At 39.1% G+C, this 18843-nt stretch overlaps 1 protein-coding gene across 1 annotated transcript in view; it reads left to right on the plus strand.

Annotated features, from left to right (window-relative positions):
- Positions 1-18843, plus strand: part of LOC124777570 (DC-STAMP domain-containing protein 2) — a 254458-nt gene that overhangs the window by 139128 nt on the left and 96487 nt on the right. The window contains exon 7 of the mRNA XM_047253029.1: positions 16956-17169. Within this exon, the coding sequence (XP_047108985.1) occupies positions 16956-17169 (214 nt within the window). The remainder of the gene's footprint in view (positions 1-16955; positions 17170-18843) is intronic.

The raw sequence follows: 18843 nt of genomic DNA on the forward strand, positions 1-18843 counted from the left end.
TCCTCAGTTGCGCGTAATACTACGGTATATTGATAATTTTCACTCGGTCCATAAGTGAAAATTATCAATATACCGTAGTATTACGCGCAACTGAGGAGGACAGGACCACAAATGTTGAAGATGTCAATACAGCTATGTCAAGCATTCCCTGTCAACGTGTAAAACAAGCGTTCAGTGCATAGTGCTGTGGAATGCGGAAAAAACAGCAAATTGACTGTCTACGCAACCTGCCACTGGTGACGCCTTGCAGAAAATAAAGGCGAAACGCGTATGGCACTAAAATTGTGTTTTATTCAGTTGCTATCAGATGGTCCATAAGTGAAAATTATCAAAAATAAATACTTATCAGAAATGGAGATGCAAACTATGATACTTACCTTTGGGAAACCAACAGACTATGAATTGAAAATGACTGATTTAATGTGTATGATCATTCAGTGTTTGTTGAGTGGAGAATCTGTATTCAGTCTCTCGAGATGTTTATTTTAATAATGTTAATAATTTATTAAAAAACATAATGTTATAGGAAAGTTGTAATTAGTTAATTAAATTAATTTGCATGACATCTTTCATTTTGGGGGGGGGGGGGGGGGGGGGAATATGTGGTGTAACAAGTTGTTCCACTGCTTCATCTCAATCAGATGAAAATGTTTGTGTAAAAATGTTGTTTAAGTAGTTAGCATCTAGAGTATCTCCACTGTGCATGCTTTGTGTTGACATATGTGCAGAGATGATGAAAGAAGCATAGGCACAGGACATCGACAAAGCATAACAGCAATCTTGCATCTCCACTTGCTTTGAAGGGATCATGTTTGTTTTGGCATCATGGCCTGGTGGTGGTTTGGAAGGCAGAGACAGGGAGGTGCTGCCTACAGTGTCAACACCCAGAAACAGTTGAACAAAGTCAAAGCGAAATGTCACTCTCTTCTGTGCTGTTTTGAGATTCACTTCGAAAATTTTGTTCTAGCTAATATGAGTGCTGTTCACTGAATGTGTATAAATGTTTCATAAGAGCAACAAAATACAGAAGAGTTATGTAAAGGCAGTTACATCATTTTACAGCTTGAAGATTGCAGTGCTCTCTTACTGTTCTTGACCCTCTGCAAACAGAAGCAAAGTCACAGTGAGAGTCAGTGGTACTCATAGCAGGTCCACAGCATCAAAAAACTATGAGAAGGCAACCATAAGAAAATAGTGAAGGTAAAAACTCATGAATGACATATCTAGTTGACAGATTGTTAGTGAAGATGCTGGTCCAGTTACAATACGTAACCAGAGACTTTTAACACTTCAATTTACCTTAGTCCTATGGCAGCACTGATCTTTAGCACTTCAGGTGTTACAAATCACTCCGGTTGAGTGGTGTGTACCCCCTAAATCTATCTGGCCAATGGATAATGATCATAGTTGTTAAACTACACATATCGAAAAAAAGTTTTGCATCACCTCAGTTCCGAGAGTTTTGGAACCTGTACAGAAAATTGGAATAGAGATCAACATAAAAAACATTTCTGTCCTTTTTATTGCTCAGGAAACAACACATTGCATGTTGTACCACCATACAGTGAGGCCTTCACAGTTGGTGGTCCAGATTGCCGTGCACACCGGTATCTCTAATACCCAGCCGCATGTCCTCTTGCATTGATGCATGCCTGTATTCATCGTGGCATACTATCCACAAATTTGTCAAGGCACTGTTGGTCCAGATTGTCCCACTCCTCAGTGGCTATTCAGTGTAAATCCCACAGAATGGTTGGTAGGTCACCTCGTCCATAAACAGTCCTTTTCCATTTATCCTAGGCATGTTCGATTGGGTTCATGTCTGGAGAACATACTGGACACTCTAGTCGAGTGATGTCATTATTCTGAAGGAAGTCATTCACAAGATGTGAATGCACGATGGGGGTGCAAATTGTCGTCCATGAAGAGGAATGCCTTGCCAATATGCTGCCGATATGGTTACGCTATCAGTTGGAGGATGGCATTTACATATCATACAGCCATTAAGGCACCTCCTATGACCACCAGCGGCGATGTTGGCTCCACATAATGCCACCCCAAAACAGCAGGAAAGCTCCACCTTGCTGCACTCGCTGGACATTGTGTCTAAGGTGTTAAGCCTGACCGGGTTGCCTCCAAACACGTCTCCGACGATTGTCTGTTTGAAGAGATATGTGACACTCATCGGTGAAGAGAACATGATGCCAATCCTGAGCAGTCCATTCGGCATGTCGCTGGCCCCATCTGTACCACACTGCATGGTGCTGTGGTTGCAAAGATGGACCTTGCCATGAATGTCAGGAGTGAAGTTGTGCATCATGCAGCCTATTGCGCACAGTTTGAGTCATAACATGACGTCCTGTGGCTACACAAAAAGCATTATGCAACACGATGGCGTTGCTGTCAGGGTTCCTCTGAACCATAATCCGTAGCTAGCAGTCATCCACTGCAGTAGTAGCCCTTGGGCAGCCTAAGCGAGGCATGTCATCGACAGTTCCTGTCTCTCTGTATTTCCTCCACGTCCGAACAACATCGCTTTGGTTTACTCCAAGACGCCTGGACACTTCCATTGTTGAGAGCCCTTCCTGGCACAAAGTAACAATGCGGATGCAATCAAACCGCAGTATTGATCCTCTAGGCATGGTTGAACTACAGACAACACAAGCCGTATACCTCCTTTATGGTGGAATGACTGGAAGTGATCGGCTTTCGGACCCCCTCTGTCTAGTAGGTGTTGCTCATGCAAGGCTGTTTACATATTTGGGCAGGTTTAGTGACCTCTCTGAACAGTCAAAGGGACTGTATCTGTGATATAATATCCACAGTCAACGTCTATCTTCAGCAGTTCTGGGAACTGGGGTGATGCCAAACTTTTTTTGATTTGTGTGTATAACAATTTAATAATTAAGAATATGATGTGGTATGGTTGATTTAGTTGCCTGTTTTGCATGTAATGAGTGAACAGGAGCAACCATCTGTCTTCAAGGTATGGTGGCAGTTGTATTATCACCAGGAGGTGTGTTACCTGCAGGAGTTTTGTGTATGCTCCTTGAGTCGTCACACCACTGAATAAATGCACACAATATGATAATAAGGCATGATGTCAGTGAGAAACATAAGGAGAAACTTGATACGTACAGATATGTGATTTTCCCTATTTTGAAAAGTAATTAATAGAAGAAATTTTTCTATCTTGCTGAACAATATGTGAAGTTTGTTATAGAAGAAACACTTTGCATTCTGTTGTAAATGCTCAATGTATATTGAAGCAATTCATTGCCCACATAATGAAGATTGCTTTAGGGAAGAAGTACTTTCTAAATGCACTGACACTCTCAGAAAGCAATTTAATTTCAGGTAGAGATGTTCTGAGCTATGAGATCGACTAGAAAACTGTGTGTCCTCTAGTAATGGCACATCCAAGTACAACTTTAAACAACAGTAAATTTCCAGCAAAAGTATCCTATTCTTTTTTCTCTAAGACTAATATTTTTCTGTGATGCAGGGGATTTAAAAACCAAAGATTATTGAAAATAGTATTTAATTGTGTAAAATTGTTAAATGAAGTGGACTAAGTACAAACATGAAATTTGTATACCACATCTAGGTGCAAAAGAGTCATTTTAAAGGATAAATCATGTTATTGGGCTGTGATGGGTTGGAGGGCAATGAGGGTGCAGGGTAGATAAAGCCAATGACATGTGCTACTTTCCTCATTTGTGGGTCTTCAAACTGAGAAGTGGGCCGGTGAGTCCCTACTCACTCAATCCCACTACATCACTGGAAGCAACTATGTGGAGTTCCAGAGTTATACCAGCCTTTCTGCAGCCTACCTTTCAAATTCGTAGCAGTGCAGTGCCCAGTCACATCTGGAGACGTTTATTTTCTGCAAAGTGCATTAACACTACATGGAATACAAATATTTGTTACTAATAGTACTAATTGTAGAACTGTGTATGAACAGAATCTCTGTTCACTGCTCTGCACTACTAGGTGGGAAATTGATTCTTAGTTATGCAGTAAAATAGTTGTAGCATCCTTTCAGGGAAGGCCACATCTCCCACCATGAGAACTGCTCGCTCTGTAGTTTACAGACAGACTATCCATCCCCAGCGTTTCCCATCCAGTTGTTTTATGTGAGCAGATGAAATAAGCTATAATTGTCCTTATTTAGTGGAGCTATTGACAGTTTACAAATGAGTACTTATTTGCAGTTATTAGGTGGATTTCTACATAAAATGCATTTGTGTAAACAATGGCTGAGACATGTTTAATTTGTGAGAATTATGTCAGTGACTGATTGGATTGGTAAATGTGGCACCTTGCTACTGGGTATGACTGAATGCATATTGTAAATCTGTGTACACCGTCATAGTCAGTTGGTGATGAATTAAGGAATGACAGGAAAGCTACTGCACTTCTTTCACTACTAATTATATTACTCATAGATTGCATAAATCTCTTCCACTTAGGAATTGCTGGCAATTTCATAGTTGGCTGCATTTGACAGAGCCATTTGCCACACATTCCCAGTACATATTGCAAGTGGGTGTCAGTATGTCAAATGGAATACAGCTAATCATGTGCAAGCCTAGAACAATAATCTGCCATTAATGGATTGCTTCTGTGAAGTTCAAATATTGGTAGTTCCATAACACATAGGTGGCCTACATCTGTGCCAATTTAAGCATCTGGGCCTCTTCACATGATGGGAGAGCTGAGGCTGGGGTGATGCATTTGCTGTGATGTGAAAAGTATTCCAGCCATTGACAATAGGGAACAGAATTTATCCCTTAATATGAGCCCTTGAGAGAATTTGTGGTGTAAGTCAAAAAATGGAGTTTTGAGATGAAACTGATGGCAGATTGAAGCTGTGAGCCAGATGACCTTTGCCTTTTGAAGTGCTCCACCAACTGAGCCACCCTAGCACAACTCATGACCCATCCTCACAGCTTTATTTCCACCAGTACTTTGTTGTCTACATTCCAAACTTCACACAAGCTCTCCTGCAAAACCTGCAGAACTAGCGCTCCTGGAAGAAAGGTTTGGAAGGTAGGAGACAAGATACTGGTGGAAGTGAAGTGCTTCAGTAGCTGAGTTGGAAAATTACTAGCCTGTGAAAGCCAAAGGTCTCAAGTTTGAGACTCAGCCCAGCACACAAAGTTTCATGTTCAGAGGGATTTCAGGACTGCTGTGGGTTGTTGTAAACTTCACCCCACAATATTTCGATTGGACACCTGCAGTTATCTTCAGGTGAGCCATCAATGACTGATCGAGAAGTTCTGCACTGAAAGTATTGCCACGCATGTGTCAAGAGTCACAATGACAGAAGGACCACACTGCCCAGTGGCAGTGCCCTCCCTGGTGGAACTTCCAAGATCAGCTGTCTTCGGCATTGCTGCTTGCCACAGTTATCGAAGGTGACGGGATTCCACGCATTATCTGTCTGGTAGCCACTGTCACCATTCATTAGATTTTCCACAATGCATATTTCAATGAATTCTTTTATAATGGAGTCCAAAAAATACGCTGCTATGACCAAAACTAATGTTTTGTCATGTTGTTGTTGTGGTCTTCAGTCCTGAGACTGGTTTGATGCAGCTTTCCATGCTACTCTATCCTGTGCAGGCTTCTTCATCTCCCAATACGTACTGCAGCCTACATCCTTCTGAATCTGTTTAGTGTATTCATCTCTTGGTCTCCCTCTACGATTTTTACCCTCCACACTGTCCTCCAATAATAAACAGGTGATCCCTTGATGCCTCAGAACATGTCCTACCAATCGATCCCTTCTTCTTGTCAAGTTGTGCCACAAACTCCTCTTCTCCCCAATCCTATTCAATACTTCCTCATTAGTTACGTGATCTACCCATCTAATCTTCAGCATTCTTCTGTAGCACCACATTTCAAAGGCTTCTATTCTCTTCTTGTCCAAACTATTTATCGCCCATGTTTCACTTCCATACATGGCTACACTCCATACAAATACTTTCAGGAACGACTTCCTGACATTTAAATCTATACTCAATGTTACCAAATTTCTCTTCTTCAGAAACGCTTTCCTTGCCATTGCCAGTCTACATTTTATATCCTCTCTACTTCGTCCATCATAAGTTATTTTGCTCCCCAAATAGCAAAACTCTTTTACTACTTTAAGTGTCTCATTTCCTAATCTAATCCCCTCAGCATCGCCCGACTTAATTCGACTACATTCCTTTATTCTCGTTTTGCTTTTGTTGATGTTCATCTTATATCCTCCCTTCAAGACACTGTCCATTCCGTTCAACTGCTCTTCCAAGTCCTTTGCTGTCTCTGACAGAATTACAATGTCATCAGCGAACCTCAAAGTTTTTATTTCTTCTCCATGGCTTTTAATACCTACTCCGAACTTTTCTTTTGTTTCCTTTATTGCTTGCTCAATATACAGATTGAATAACATCGGGGATAGGCTACAACCCTGTGTCTCTCCCTTCCCAACCACTGCTTCCCTTTCATACCCCTCGACTCTTATAACTGCCATCTGCTTTCTGTACAAATAGTAAATAGCCTCCCTGTATTTTATCCCTGCCACCTTCAGAATTTGAAAGAGAGTATTCCAGTCAACATTGTCAAAAGCTTTCTCTAAGTCTACAAATGCTAGAAACGTAGGTTTGCCTTTTCTTAATCTAGCTTCTAAGATAAGTCGTAGGGTCAGTATTGCCTCACGTGTTCACATATTTCTACAGAATCCAAACTGATCTTCCCCGTGGTTGGCTTCTACTTTGTCATACTCCATTAAATATCCATTGGAGATACAATATTCCAAAATTGCAGACTTTCTGGGTTGCAGAAGGCGATTGCAACATTTACATTCTGGTCAGTGTTCTCCTACTGTGCATGTTGTTTGTCCTATACAGGTCATACCACACTGTCAAGGTATTTTGTAAATTCCAACCTTCCACAATAACAAATTATCCTTCACTGATCCCAGCAAGTCCGAAATCTTAGATGATGGGTGGAAAATCACTTTCAGCTGAAAATTATTAAGGATTTTGAAGGAAATATTTCCAATGAAGCAAAGAAAAGCTAGGGACTTTGCTGACACATTCTTCTTTTTACCCACTTTCCAGTTCTTAGCTGTAGCTGAGAATGCTCTGTTAATTTGCTGGGTAAAGTATTTATTGTCTTTGAACACTGTCTTTAAATGTGCAATCTCTTTAGGCAAATTATCTGCATCCAACACTGTATGCGCTCTCTTTACAAGGGTTTTAAGCACCCTCATAGTTTGAGATGTGTGATGGCAACTTGAAGTGTGTAAGTACAAATCAGTGTGAGTGGGCTTACAATAAGTAGAGTGTCATCACTCTTCCGTCTAACTAAAACATCCAGGAATAGGAGACAACCACCTTTCTCTAACACTGTAGTAAATCAAATGTTCTCATGAATGGAGTTAAGGTAATATAAAAACTCCATTAACTTACCTTCTCCATGGGCTATACTGAAAGTATCATTCACATACCTTCAAGAAACAGTTGGTTTAAGAACTGTTGATTCAAGTGCTCTTTCCTCAAAATCCTCAATAAAAAGGCTAGCCGCCAAGGGAGTCAAGGGGCTACCTATGGTGACACTGTCAGTTTGTTCAAAATATTCTTGGTTAAACATAAAACTGGTTGAGGAAAGAGCATGCCAAAACAAACCAATAACACCAATCTGAAATAGTATATCAGTTAATGCCAAGGAATTAGCAAAAGGTGCCTTTGTAAAAAGAGATATTACAGCAGAACTCACTAAAAGATCCAGCCTATTTAGGAGTAGAGCCCCAAGTCTGTTGATAAAATCGGTTGAGTTCCTTATATAAGTTGACATTTGCCAACCAATGGTCTCAGCAAGAAAGCAAAATGTTTGGTTAACTCATATGTGGGGCAATCAGTATTACTCACTATAGGCTGTAAAGGAAGACCATCTTTGTGCACCTTAGGAAGACCATCCAGTCTTGGTGGAATGCTGCCATGTGATCCTAACCATTTGGTGGTCTCTGTAGGTAACAAGGAAGAATTCAGGAATGTAAACATCTTCCATTGTGCACGGCTGTAGGGTCGTGATCAATCTTCCTGTACATAGTATCTCTAAGTAGGCCAGACACCTTCTCCAAACACAAACTATGAGGTGAAAAAAAAACCAGTTGAGTTACCTTTATGAGCCTTCAGCACCACTATGTCCAGATCCTCTTGGAGATTTCGTATTGCAGCCCTTTCTTCAGAGGTTATATTACTGTGTTGAGGAGGAGCTTTCTAAAGAGCATGGCAAATTTCCCTTCTTATTTCTTTGGCAGCATCCATAGGAGGATGTCGTACACCTTCTTCAAAACCACTCATAAAACTTACCGGAGGTAATGCACTAGGTGGAGGTGCAAAGTTAAGTTCTCTACCCAATACGAACAGTGTAGCATCGCCCAAATTCTTCTCCGTGAAGTTGACAACAGAACGTCATGCAGTTATTCCGTGAGGCAACGGCTGTTGTGGCACTGATCAATCAAATTTTGAGATCTGCCGAGGACGTGCATCCTTATATATCTAGTAGAAATTGGCTGAAGTCACTCCATCCCATGATACAGGAGAGAGAAGTGCTGTAATATTCAGATGTATGTGGAACAATACTCCTTAAATGGCAGCCAATATTCATCTTGTATAACAATCTCTCCTTAACAGTAGCACGAATGACCTTATCGATTATATTCCGTACAATGGCAGTCTTAATAAAGTCATTCTTGCAGATTTTGATATTATGCCATGGTCCCGACATCTCATTAAAAAACTTAAATAACTTAACAGTTTTGCTCTGTTACCACGTAGCTTGTCGAAACTTCTTACATGGAGGCCATCTCCTCCCCATAAAGGTGTTTGATGTGAAATTGCTGGATAATGCGTGTAATCCTGCCATCTCTGAGATTTGCTCCAGTAAAACACACCAGAATACTCTGATAACTGTGATGGGTGGTAATGCCGAAGACAGCTGACCTTCGCAGTTCCAAAAGCAAAGGTGCTCCCACAGGGCAATACGGCCCTTCTGTCACCGTGATTCTTGACAAAAGTCTAGCAATACTCTCAGTGCTCTATACAAGGCAGAGTGGAAAACATCTTCATCAGTCTTAAATGGCTCAGCTGAAGGTAAATGCAGATGTCCAGTCAAAATATTGTGGAGTGAAGTTTATCACAAAATCTCTTCAAACATTTAATTCACCAGGAAAATTTTTAATTTCACAGGAAGTTTCACATCAATTCACGCTCTGCTGCAGAATGAAAATTTCATTCTGGAAACATTCCCCTAAGCCATATCTTCACACTATCCTTTCTTCCAGGAGTACAAATTCTGCAGGAGAGCTTCTGCGAAGATTGGAAGGTAGGAGATGAGATACTGGTTGAAGCAAAGCTTTGAGGATGGGTTGTGAGGTGTGCTTGGGTAGCTCAGTTGATAGAGCATTTGCCAGCAACAGGCAAAGGTCCCGAGTTTTAGTCTCAAACTGGTACACAATTTTAATCTGCCAGGAAGCTTCGTATCAACGCACACTCCATTGCAGAGTTAAAATTTCACTCTGTGATTTTCAGATATTTAAGGGTTATAAGAAATGGAGTAAGTTTTTACATCTTTAATGCATCCTAAATTTATTTGGTGCTACTTATTGTTTTAAGAGTCGTGCAGTTTGAAAGATATTTCATTATGATACATAATAAGCAGTTTTGGAGGGAATATTTTGTTTTTTGACTTGCACCACTAATGCTTCCAGTGTTTTCTTAGGAACGTTTCTATAACTTACACATTTGTAAAATCAACATACACCACTGTTGCTGTCAACAAATAGCATATTTAACATTAAGTAAAATGACTTTATTTTAAAAACCATACAAATGATATTAACAGAAGCATGTCGGCTATACAACAACATATGTAAACTGTAAAGACAACTTAATAAAAATTGTAATTTACTTAAAATACAGTACTTACTTTTAAAATATGTGGTTTTTAGCTATTACTGATTTCCATTAAACAGTCTTCAGGTTGTGCTACTGACTTTATTCAAGGTCCCCCATGGACCAATATCATTTGTGCCATTCATAACTTTGAAATTGGTATAAAATGTGTGAAACACAGGTGAAATGTATGGTAGAAGGTTAATATATCCTGTTTCATTGTGCATGACTCACAGGTCTAGCATGAGAGCAGAGTTTGCTTTGCAAAAGCAGAATAAGTGTCGTGTTTCCTTTCTCTGGGTGTAAATCAAGTTCCCGAAATTCCAAAATTCATTCAAATTCTTCATGTAGAGCATGATGCAAGGCCTCTCTTACATGAATCTAATCCACTAACTAATTTACTGGATCTCTGTTTCTATTTACTTTTCTTTTAACTATTAACTTTTCAAGTACTGCTATTGATTTGAAGTCATCTTGATTCACTTGAGTGATAATAAAATTATTTTGCCTCCCTGCATTATCAGTTGTGTTATACCATCCCTGTGGGATATATTTCACGGCATTTTTTTCATCATATCTATGTTGTCAATGTCCGTGTAAGAATGACCAGACACAAAAAATTTGTGATGGATTGTAAACACATGATTTCCAGTATCAGTAATAATTTTCATCATTTTGAGTGCTACTTTTTATTTCTGTTCTGTACTGTGCAGCCATTGCAGTAAAATGTGATATTATGTTTTTTTCTCTGCTGCCTGTTTCTTTTGGGAAATGCTAAACAATATGCAATTTCCTGGTATGCTCTAGAAGCCATTAGTTCATCCCAAAAATATATGAATGATGTATTAGATGGTGAACATCATATGCCGAGGTTATAGCAATAGATTATAATTATAATTGTAATAATTATAAGGGTTGGAAAATGGAAAGGGTAAGGCCTTCTGCAAATCAAATCAAATTACGTCATTATCACTTGAGGCTGTCCTAGCAAAGTTTGTATTCTCTTTGAAAGACTGCTTTGCTTTTTCAGCTTTTCCCAAATGTAGTTCACGCTCAGCGCATGGCTTACTTTCCTCAGGCTCTTCTGCTGTTTGTAACTTAAACTATAACTCATCACAAGTGGAACACGTTTCTTTCAGAGGAGCATGAAAATTGAGATTTTCATCTGCAAATATTCCCCTTAAATTGATTGCAATACTGGAGATACTTTGCCCTGCACACTTCCACTTACAAATTACACTTTTTTTTTTTTTTTTTTGCACATCCAAATCTGGGTTCAAATATTTACCATTAGGTTTATTGTTTCTTGTGTAATGATTGCTATGGGAGGAAAAACTTAGTATGTGATTCCTGGCCTGTGATAACTGTCCCTCACTTGTTTTATAAACACTAACTGCTTTACCTCTCATATCATTGTCAGGTTTACCTTCTCTATCTTTTTTAAGAGCTTTCATTAATCTTCCATCTGATATTTAGAATGTATTGATGAAGTACTGTTTACATACAAAAAAGCTCTCATTATCAGCATTCAAATAATACTTACTTGTGTTGCCTTTATTTTTGCGACTTCCATATCATGACCTGCTGAATAGATACATGCTTTACCATGCCACACAAATAAATATTTTGTCTACCAATTTTATCCATTTACCAAAATATATCAAAAAGTTTTATACTTTTATTTTCATCCTTTATTTATAAAAATTGTACCAGGAAACGTTTTCTTTTTTAACATTTCATAGTTTTCCCTGCTATTTTACTTTGCTTGTTTCACATTCTGTTTCCATGTTTCCTCTCTATGTGTCCTCTTCTTCTGTCTATCCTTTTCCACTGCCTCATATGTTTGCACTTTTTCTGTATTTGCAGTTGCTCCTGAAATAAGTAAATTCCTCCTTAAAACTATTACCTTGAATATAAAACATTATAATAGCAACAGTGATGGCACATAGAAACGTGGCATAACATAGCTGCATGAAATCATGTTGACAGTAGACACACTAGGGATGTAAGTCATCTTGCATCATAATGGTGATGATAGCTACTAAACATACTTTTAAAAAGAAAGAAGGTTTTGTTAACCAAAAACAAGCTATACTAAATAAATAATCATAACTTCATTAGAACTCTGACTTCAGTAGAACTCTAAAATATTGTTATTGTCTTAATTTTAATAGTATGATTGTCATTATTGTCAGTTTCACTCTCTTGTGAATTTGTGTCACTCGGTGTGTAATCTGAATTGATCACAGTCACTGCTAGTAGACATAGTGAATAATTTTTTCACTCACACAAAACAATTGTAAGGTTTACGAAACGAGCTTTACTGTGCAAAACAGCAAATGCACTCAGTTGTCCTGAACTCTTAACAGCGCATCATACTTGCACTACTCATGTGTACACTGTTATGGCATGGCTATTGTATACTGCTGGATAGTGCTGCCTTCTGTCCAAAGCACAGCGAAGCTATACTTACACCATTCATGCAGTAAACAGAATGGAGGTAGAGCTTTTGGTTTCCAGAGCAAAATTAACAATTTTTTACTTACATCACTAAAGCTTTCAATGGCTTTTATGGCTCTACTGCAGTTAGATGCTGTACACAAATTTCAGTTTATTCTCAACCCACTTCAGTTAACTATAAACATTAATTTTATATCATTACAACATTGTTTTTGGTAATTTATGATTTTTCAATCACTAGCATTAGCCCTAGAGAAAAAATGAATACAACCTCTATGTAGGAAATTTTATATCATTTAAGTTTTTTTACTGGGATCTAGGTTTGCTACAGACTACCAAAGTTTGGTTGATAATTTTTTTTATTAATAAATCGATCAGTTTACATTATATGTAGTTCCTCTTTCAAAACATTGAACAATTAACAGCTTAAAATTAATGTTTGTGCAATAATAGACAATGAATTTTCTTTTAATATAATTACATTTGTTTTTTACTCTTAAATAATTATTATTTCTGTATGTATTATAATAGAGAACTTTCTAAATTAAGTAACTCGTTTTCATTCAGGTATTCCTTTACATTATAGAAACTTTCATTTTGTAAATGATTATTTAGTTTTGCTGTGAAAGAACATGTAGTATCTATGTCTTCTATGTGTCTTGGTAATTTATTATGTGACTTGATGACACTGTATACTAAACACTGTCAAGTTTTAATATTATTTTTTTTTCTGTCGGATGCAAATTATAGCTGTTTCTAGTTCCATAATCATGTTCTAAAAAATTTTAAGACAGTGTTCAATATTTTTTTACATACATAATACACTGGACGATACACTCCTGGAAATTGAAATAAGAACACTGTGAATTCATTGTCCCAGGAAGGGGAAACTTTATTGACACATTCCTGGGGTCAGATACATCACATGATCACACTGACAGAACCACAGGCACATAGACACAGGCAACAGAGCATGCACAATGTCGGCACTAGTACAGTGTATATCCACATTTCGCAGCAATGCAGGCTGCTATTCTCCCATGGAGACGATCGTAGAGATGCTGGATGTAGTCCTGTGGAACGGCTTGCCATGCCATTTCCACCTGGCACCTCAGTTGGACCAGCGTTCGTGCTGGACGTGCAGACCGCGTGAGACGACGCTTCATCCAGTCCCAAACATGCTCAATGGGGGACAGATCTGGAGATCTTGCTGGCCAGGGTAGTTGACTTACACCTTCTAGAGCATGTTGGGTGGCACGGGATACATGCGGACGGGCATTGTCCTGTTGGAACAGCAAGTTCCCTTGCCGGTCTAGGAATGGTAGAACGATGGGTTCGATGACGGTTTGGATGTACCGTGCACTATTCAGTGTCCCCTCGACGATCACCAGTGGTGTACGGCCAGTGTAGGAGATCGCTCCCCACACCATGATGCCGGGTGTTGGCCCTGTGTGCCTCAGTCGTATGCAGTCCTGATTGTGGCGCTCACCTGCACGGCGCCAAACACGCATACGACCATCATTGGCACCAAGGCAGAAGCGACTCTCATCGCTGAAGACGACACGTCTCCATTCGTCCCTCCATTCACACCTGTCGCGACACCACTGGAGGCGGGCTGCACGATGTTGGGGCGTGAGCGGAAGACGGCCTAACGGTGTGCAGGACCGTAGCCCAGCTTCATGGAGACGGTTGCGAATGATCCTCGCCGATACCCCAGGAGCAACAGTGTCCCTAATTTGCTGGGAAGTGATTGTGCGGTCCCCTACGGCACTGCGTAGGATCCTACGGTCTTGGCGTGCATCCGTGTGTCGCTGCAGTCCGGTCCCAGGTCGACGGGCACGTGCATCTTCTGCCGACCATTGGCGACAACATCTATGTACTGTGGAGACCTCATGCCCCATGTGTTGAGCAATTCGGCGGTACGTCCACCCGGCCTCCGGCATGCCCACTATATGCCCTCGCTCAAAGTCCGTCAACTGCACATACGGTTCACATCCACGCTGTCGCGGCATGCTACCAGTGTTAAAGACTGTGATGGAGCTCCGTATGCCACGGCAAACTGGCTGACACTGATGGCGGCGGTGCACAAATGCTGCGCAGCTAGCGCCATTCGACGGCCAACACCGCGGTTCCTGGTGTGTCCGCTGTGCCGTGCGTGTGATCATTGCTTGTACAGCCCTCTCGCAGTGTCCGGAGCAAGTATGGTGGGTCTGACACACCGGTGTCAATGTGTTCTTTTTTCCATTTCCAGGAGTGTATATTCACAAGGGACAGTTATGATTTGCAGCATTTTAAAAAGTTTGGGGCAGTGGGCCATGCAGCCTCTCTTGGTCATTATACGCATTGCTCTTTTCTTTAGTCAGAACATAGGTTGAATATTTTTCCTGTTCACCCCCCAGAAATTGTGCCATAACTAATAACAGAATGAATATAAGCAAAACATACTGACCTGATTTAGGAAATATTGAATATGGATGTAAGAATTAGGAGGGCATGGCATACTGTAGGTATTCTGTTATTAAATATTTTTACATGCGCTTCTCACTGTAATTGACAATCATCATGCATTCGAAGAAATGTTGTGCTTTCCACACGTTTTATGAATTCATTATTTACTTTCTAATTATTATAATCTGTTTCTTTGTTTATGTAGAATTTCATAGTGCTTGTTTCCTTTATGTTAAGTACGAGTTTATTGTTTGTTGCCCACTTTTATACAGTGCTAAGTATTTCTTCAGCTTTCTCTATTACTACTTCTGGTGCTTTGTATTGCCCACTTATATACAATGCTAAGTGTTTCTTCAGCTTTCTCTCTTAGCACTTCTGGTGACTTGCATTTTAGAGTCATCTGCAAACAGTATTGTTTGCCCATGCATGATACTTTGTGGGGAATTATTAACATAAAATGGGAACAGTACTGAACCAAGCACACTTCCCTGGGGTGTGCATGTACATTTACTTTGGGTCAGAAGTATGTTTTTCAGTATAGTAGAGCCAGCCACTTGATATAGATATAATTTCAGTCAGATATATTTCATTTTATAGATATGACTGGAACTACTTTTTCACTAACCCCTTTATTCCCAGTTTGTCTAGCTTATTTAACAGTATTTTGTGATCCACTGTAGAGAATGCCAGGTCGATGAATGTATCTGTTGTATAGTTCCCTTTATGCAATCCTTCTACGACATGTTTTATTAGATATGTTCTTGCTGATTAAGTGCCTTTTCCTGATTGGAAACCAAACAGGCAACTGGAAAGGAGATAGTATTTATTTAAATAGTTCATAAGTCTATCTTTCACAATAGTTACACAAGAAAAACATTAAACAGTCACCTGCAAATTCTCTCCAGTACCATGCGTACCCTACACCAGTCAGGATATTTTATTTGTTGTCTGTGGCTCTCCCTCCTATCAATATACAAATGTTTGTGAGTACACAAATTATTTCCCCTATTTTTCCTCCATTGACTGGACTAACTTGTCCTCCGCCAATTTGTTTTACATAGCAGTGAGTCTGTGTGCATCCACTGAGGTGTGTGGCACTTAACTACTTAGGATTGGCAAAAAACAGCTTCTGTGCCTCATCCATTGTCACACTTTTTGAGAAACAATTCCTATTCAGCCCATTATCACATGTCTTCATCACCTGTAAAATTGGCAAATTGTCATGCAAGCAGTCTAGGGGTGTCCATTACCATTTATGGCACCTGCCAGCAAGACATTTTTGTTATTTTCAAGTCATCATGTAAGATTATTTGCACGGATCCCATGGAAATGGCAGCTACAGATTTGACATGTTTCACACTCAAGCAGTAATCCTCCAGAGAACTGATTCCAATTGCATATGTAGCTGGTGTGCTGCCAAGGATATTTAATTTTATTCTCACATGATGCTTGGCCTTATTTGAACTAACACATTCACAAATGCAGATTCTGCACATTCTTGACATTATCACCACTAGTCTCACCCAACTGGAAATGAATTTCTGTGGGTGTCGCATCACACAAGTTGGAAAAAAAGATCACTCACTGTTCTTATAATAAAAATTTTATTATTTGTAGTACCCATATTACTTATAACTCTTGCCACAGCACTGTATTTCTGAATGCCATTAAGTGCTGCCACCTGTGTCACACATAAGCAAAGAGTGCTTACATATTCTAAGCTAGACTACATATTTTTGTCTGCCTGAAGTACCAGAGAGGGATATCAGACATCTTAGAACTTGATTGCATCATGTAAATGACAAGGCACTGGACATTCATGCATTTTTCTAGACTGTAAGTGTCATAGACTTGCAGAATAGGCAGAAATCTGTGTTGCTAGCGTCCTCATAGCAAAATAGTATAATATAAGAGGACAGTACAATAATCTTTACAAGATATCTGTCTGTGCTGAATTACATTTATCAGAAAGCTACCTTATGTAAATTGATGTAAATTGTTATGTGACCATCTAAACACTCTTGAAAGACATAGAGTATCCATTGTGTCTGTATGCAGTACACTCTGCTATAGTGTAGTGTTTTGTTTCTCTGTCCACAGAGTTACGAGAGTTCTTGTGGCGTTTGAAGAACATATTTTATGTTTCTGTTGATTTTAAACATTCATATGATTTTGAGACAGAACAATCAAAGACCTTAAAAGAAGTAGCAGCTGAGATTACAGCAGAAGTTAAGGAACGAGCTGCTGTAATTTCCTCTATCTTTGATAAAATTAGCCTAGTGGCAAGTCTATTTTTTCTCATCATATTTTTCAGGTATGTCATGGGAAATTAAGCTGTAATTGTATCCAAACATTATAATTTTCACATATTGCAATTCCAATTTTTGTTTTACTTGTTTTCTCTTTTGCTTTGCACAAATGAATCACTGTTTACCAAGTGTGTTTTCTTTGGATTAAATTTATCACCTGACTTCAACTTTTTACAACAGTATGCTCTTCATGCACTAAATTAACAGCATAATTTATACTTAAATGCAAGTCTACTGGTCATCACAACTTCCATGCTGTGAGTATATAACTACAACAATGACCTGTTTACACAATCAGAGTCAATTTGAAATGTAAGTGGATACTAATCTATAAGCTAGTACCATGGTAATACGGGTACTTTCTTTTAATATTGTTTTCAACTGTGCAGTAATCCTCTTTTTTTCTGAACCAAGAAAAAGGCCATTTCTAAAAGACTCTACTGCAGGATAATTGTACAACAGACTAAAACAAAATTGCAAAAAATATATGTGACTTAATATGGGTTTTGACATAAATTAACACTATATCTTTCCATAACCCTTTGTAACTTATTCATTTGTCTCATAATTTTGGAACAGTTTCTATCTCTTAGGTCATACGTACAAAACATAGTGTCTCTACCAAAAAGGGCTCCACCAACAGTTGGTGGATGTGTGTGCGTGAGGTGTGCTTGCTTGTGTTTCTGAATTGTGTGTGTGTGTCTTTTACTGATGAAGGCTGTGGTCAAAAGCTTTATGTAAGTGTTTTCAGTTGTGGCTATCTGCAACTTGATGTCTCTTCTTTACAGTAAATGGCAGTCTGTCTTTTCCTACATTGTTAAAATGTATTTTCATAAGGCATGTGACATTGTAATAAGTTTTTTAATTGTAATCTCTTCCTTTTTCATAAAAAAGATCATCCAAAAGTTAACAAGACCTGTTCAGCCCATGAGGGGGGGGACTGCTCTGTTACAAAATGCTTCTTTTTTCCAATTTATTTATGACTAGAGCAGTGTGACTCACTCATCCTATAAATTAGCAGCCCATTTCGAGGTATGTAAAATATGAAGAAAGGAGGAGTTTTAATGTGCATAAAAATTAAAAAATCAAGTTGAAATCTTTGTAGCTTCTGCTTAGATCAATAATTGGAAGTCTGTGCTTGCGGACTGCTGCTTATGGAAAAGTCATTTATAATTATTACTGTATATTAACCTTCACTGGGAAACTGAAGAATATTCTGGCAAAAATTTGAGTCATTATTATGCCATGTGCAAGGGCTGTTCAATAGAGAATGATCATAATTTTTTTGGCAACATGCCTTAACTCTTCCTCATAATTTTGATGGTCCTTCTCAAAGTAGTCTCCCATGAATGCGATGCACTTGTCGCAGCATTTTTGCCAGTCTTCAAATACATGCTGGAAACCATTTTTTGAGAGGTCCTTCAAAATCGTCTCTGCAGTCTTCACCACTGCTTCTGATGATTGATAATGCCTCCCACAAAGGCGTTTCTTCATATTAGGGAATAGAAAAAAGTCACATGCGGCTAAATCCGGACTGTAGGGAGGGTGAGGGATGCACTTCACATTGATTTTTACAAGATATTCAGCAACAACATTGGCAATATGTGGCCTCGCATTATCATGGTGCAGCATCCAGCCTGCTTCATGGAAATTTGGAATTTTGTGCCTGAAATGGACTT

This window comes from Schistocerca piceifrons, chromosome 1, assembly GCF_021461385.2.
Source record: "Schistocerca piceifrons isolate TAMUIC-IGC-003096 chromosome 1, iqSchPice1.1, whole genome shotgun sequence".
NCBI lineage: Eukaryota > Metazoa > Arthropoda > Insecta > Orthoptera > Acrididae > Schistocerca > Schistocerca piceifrons.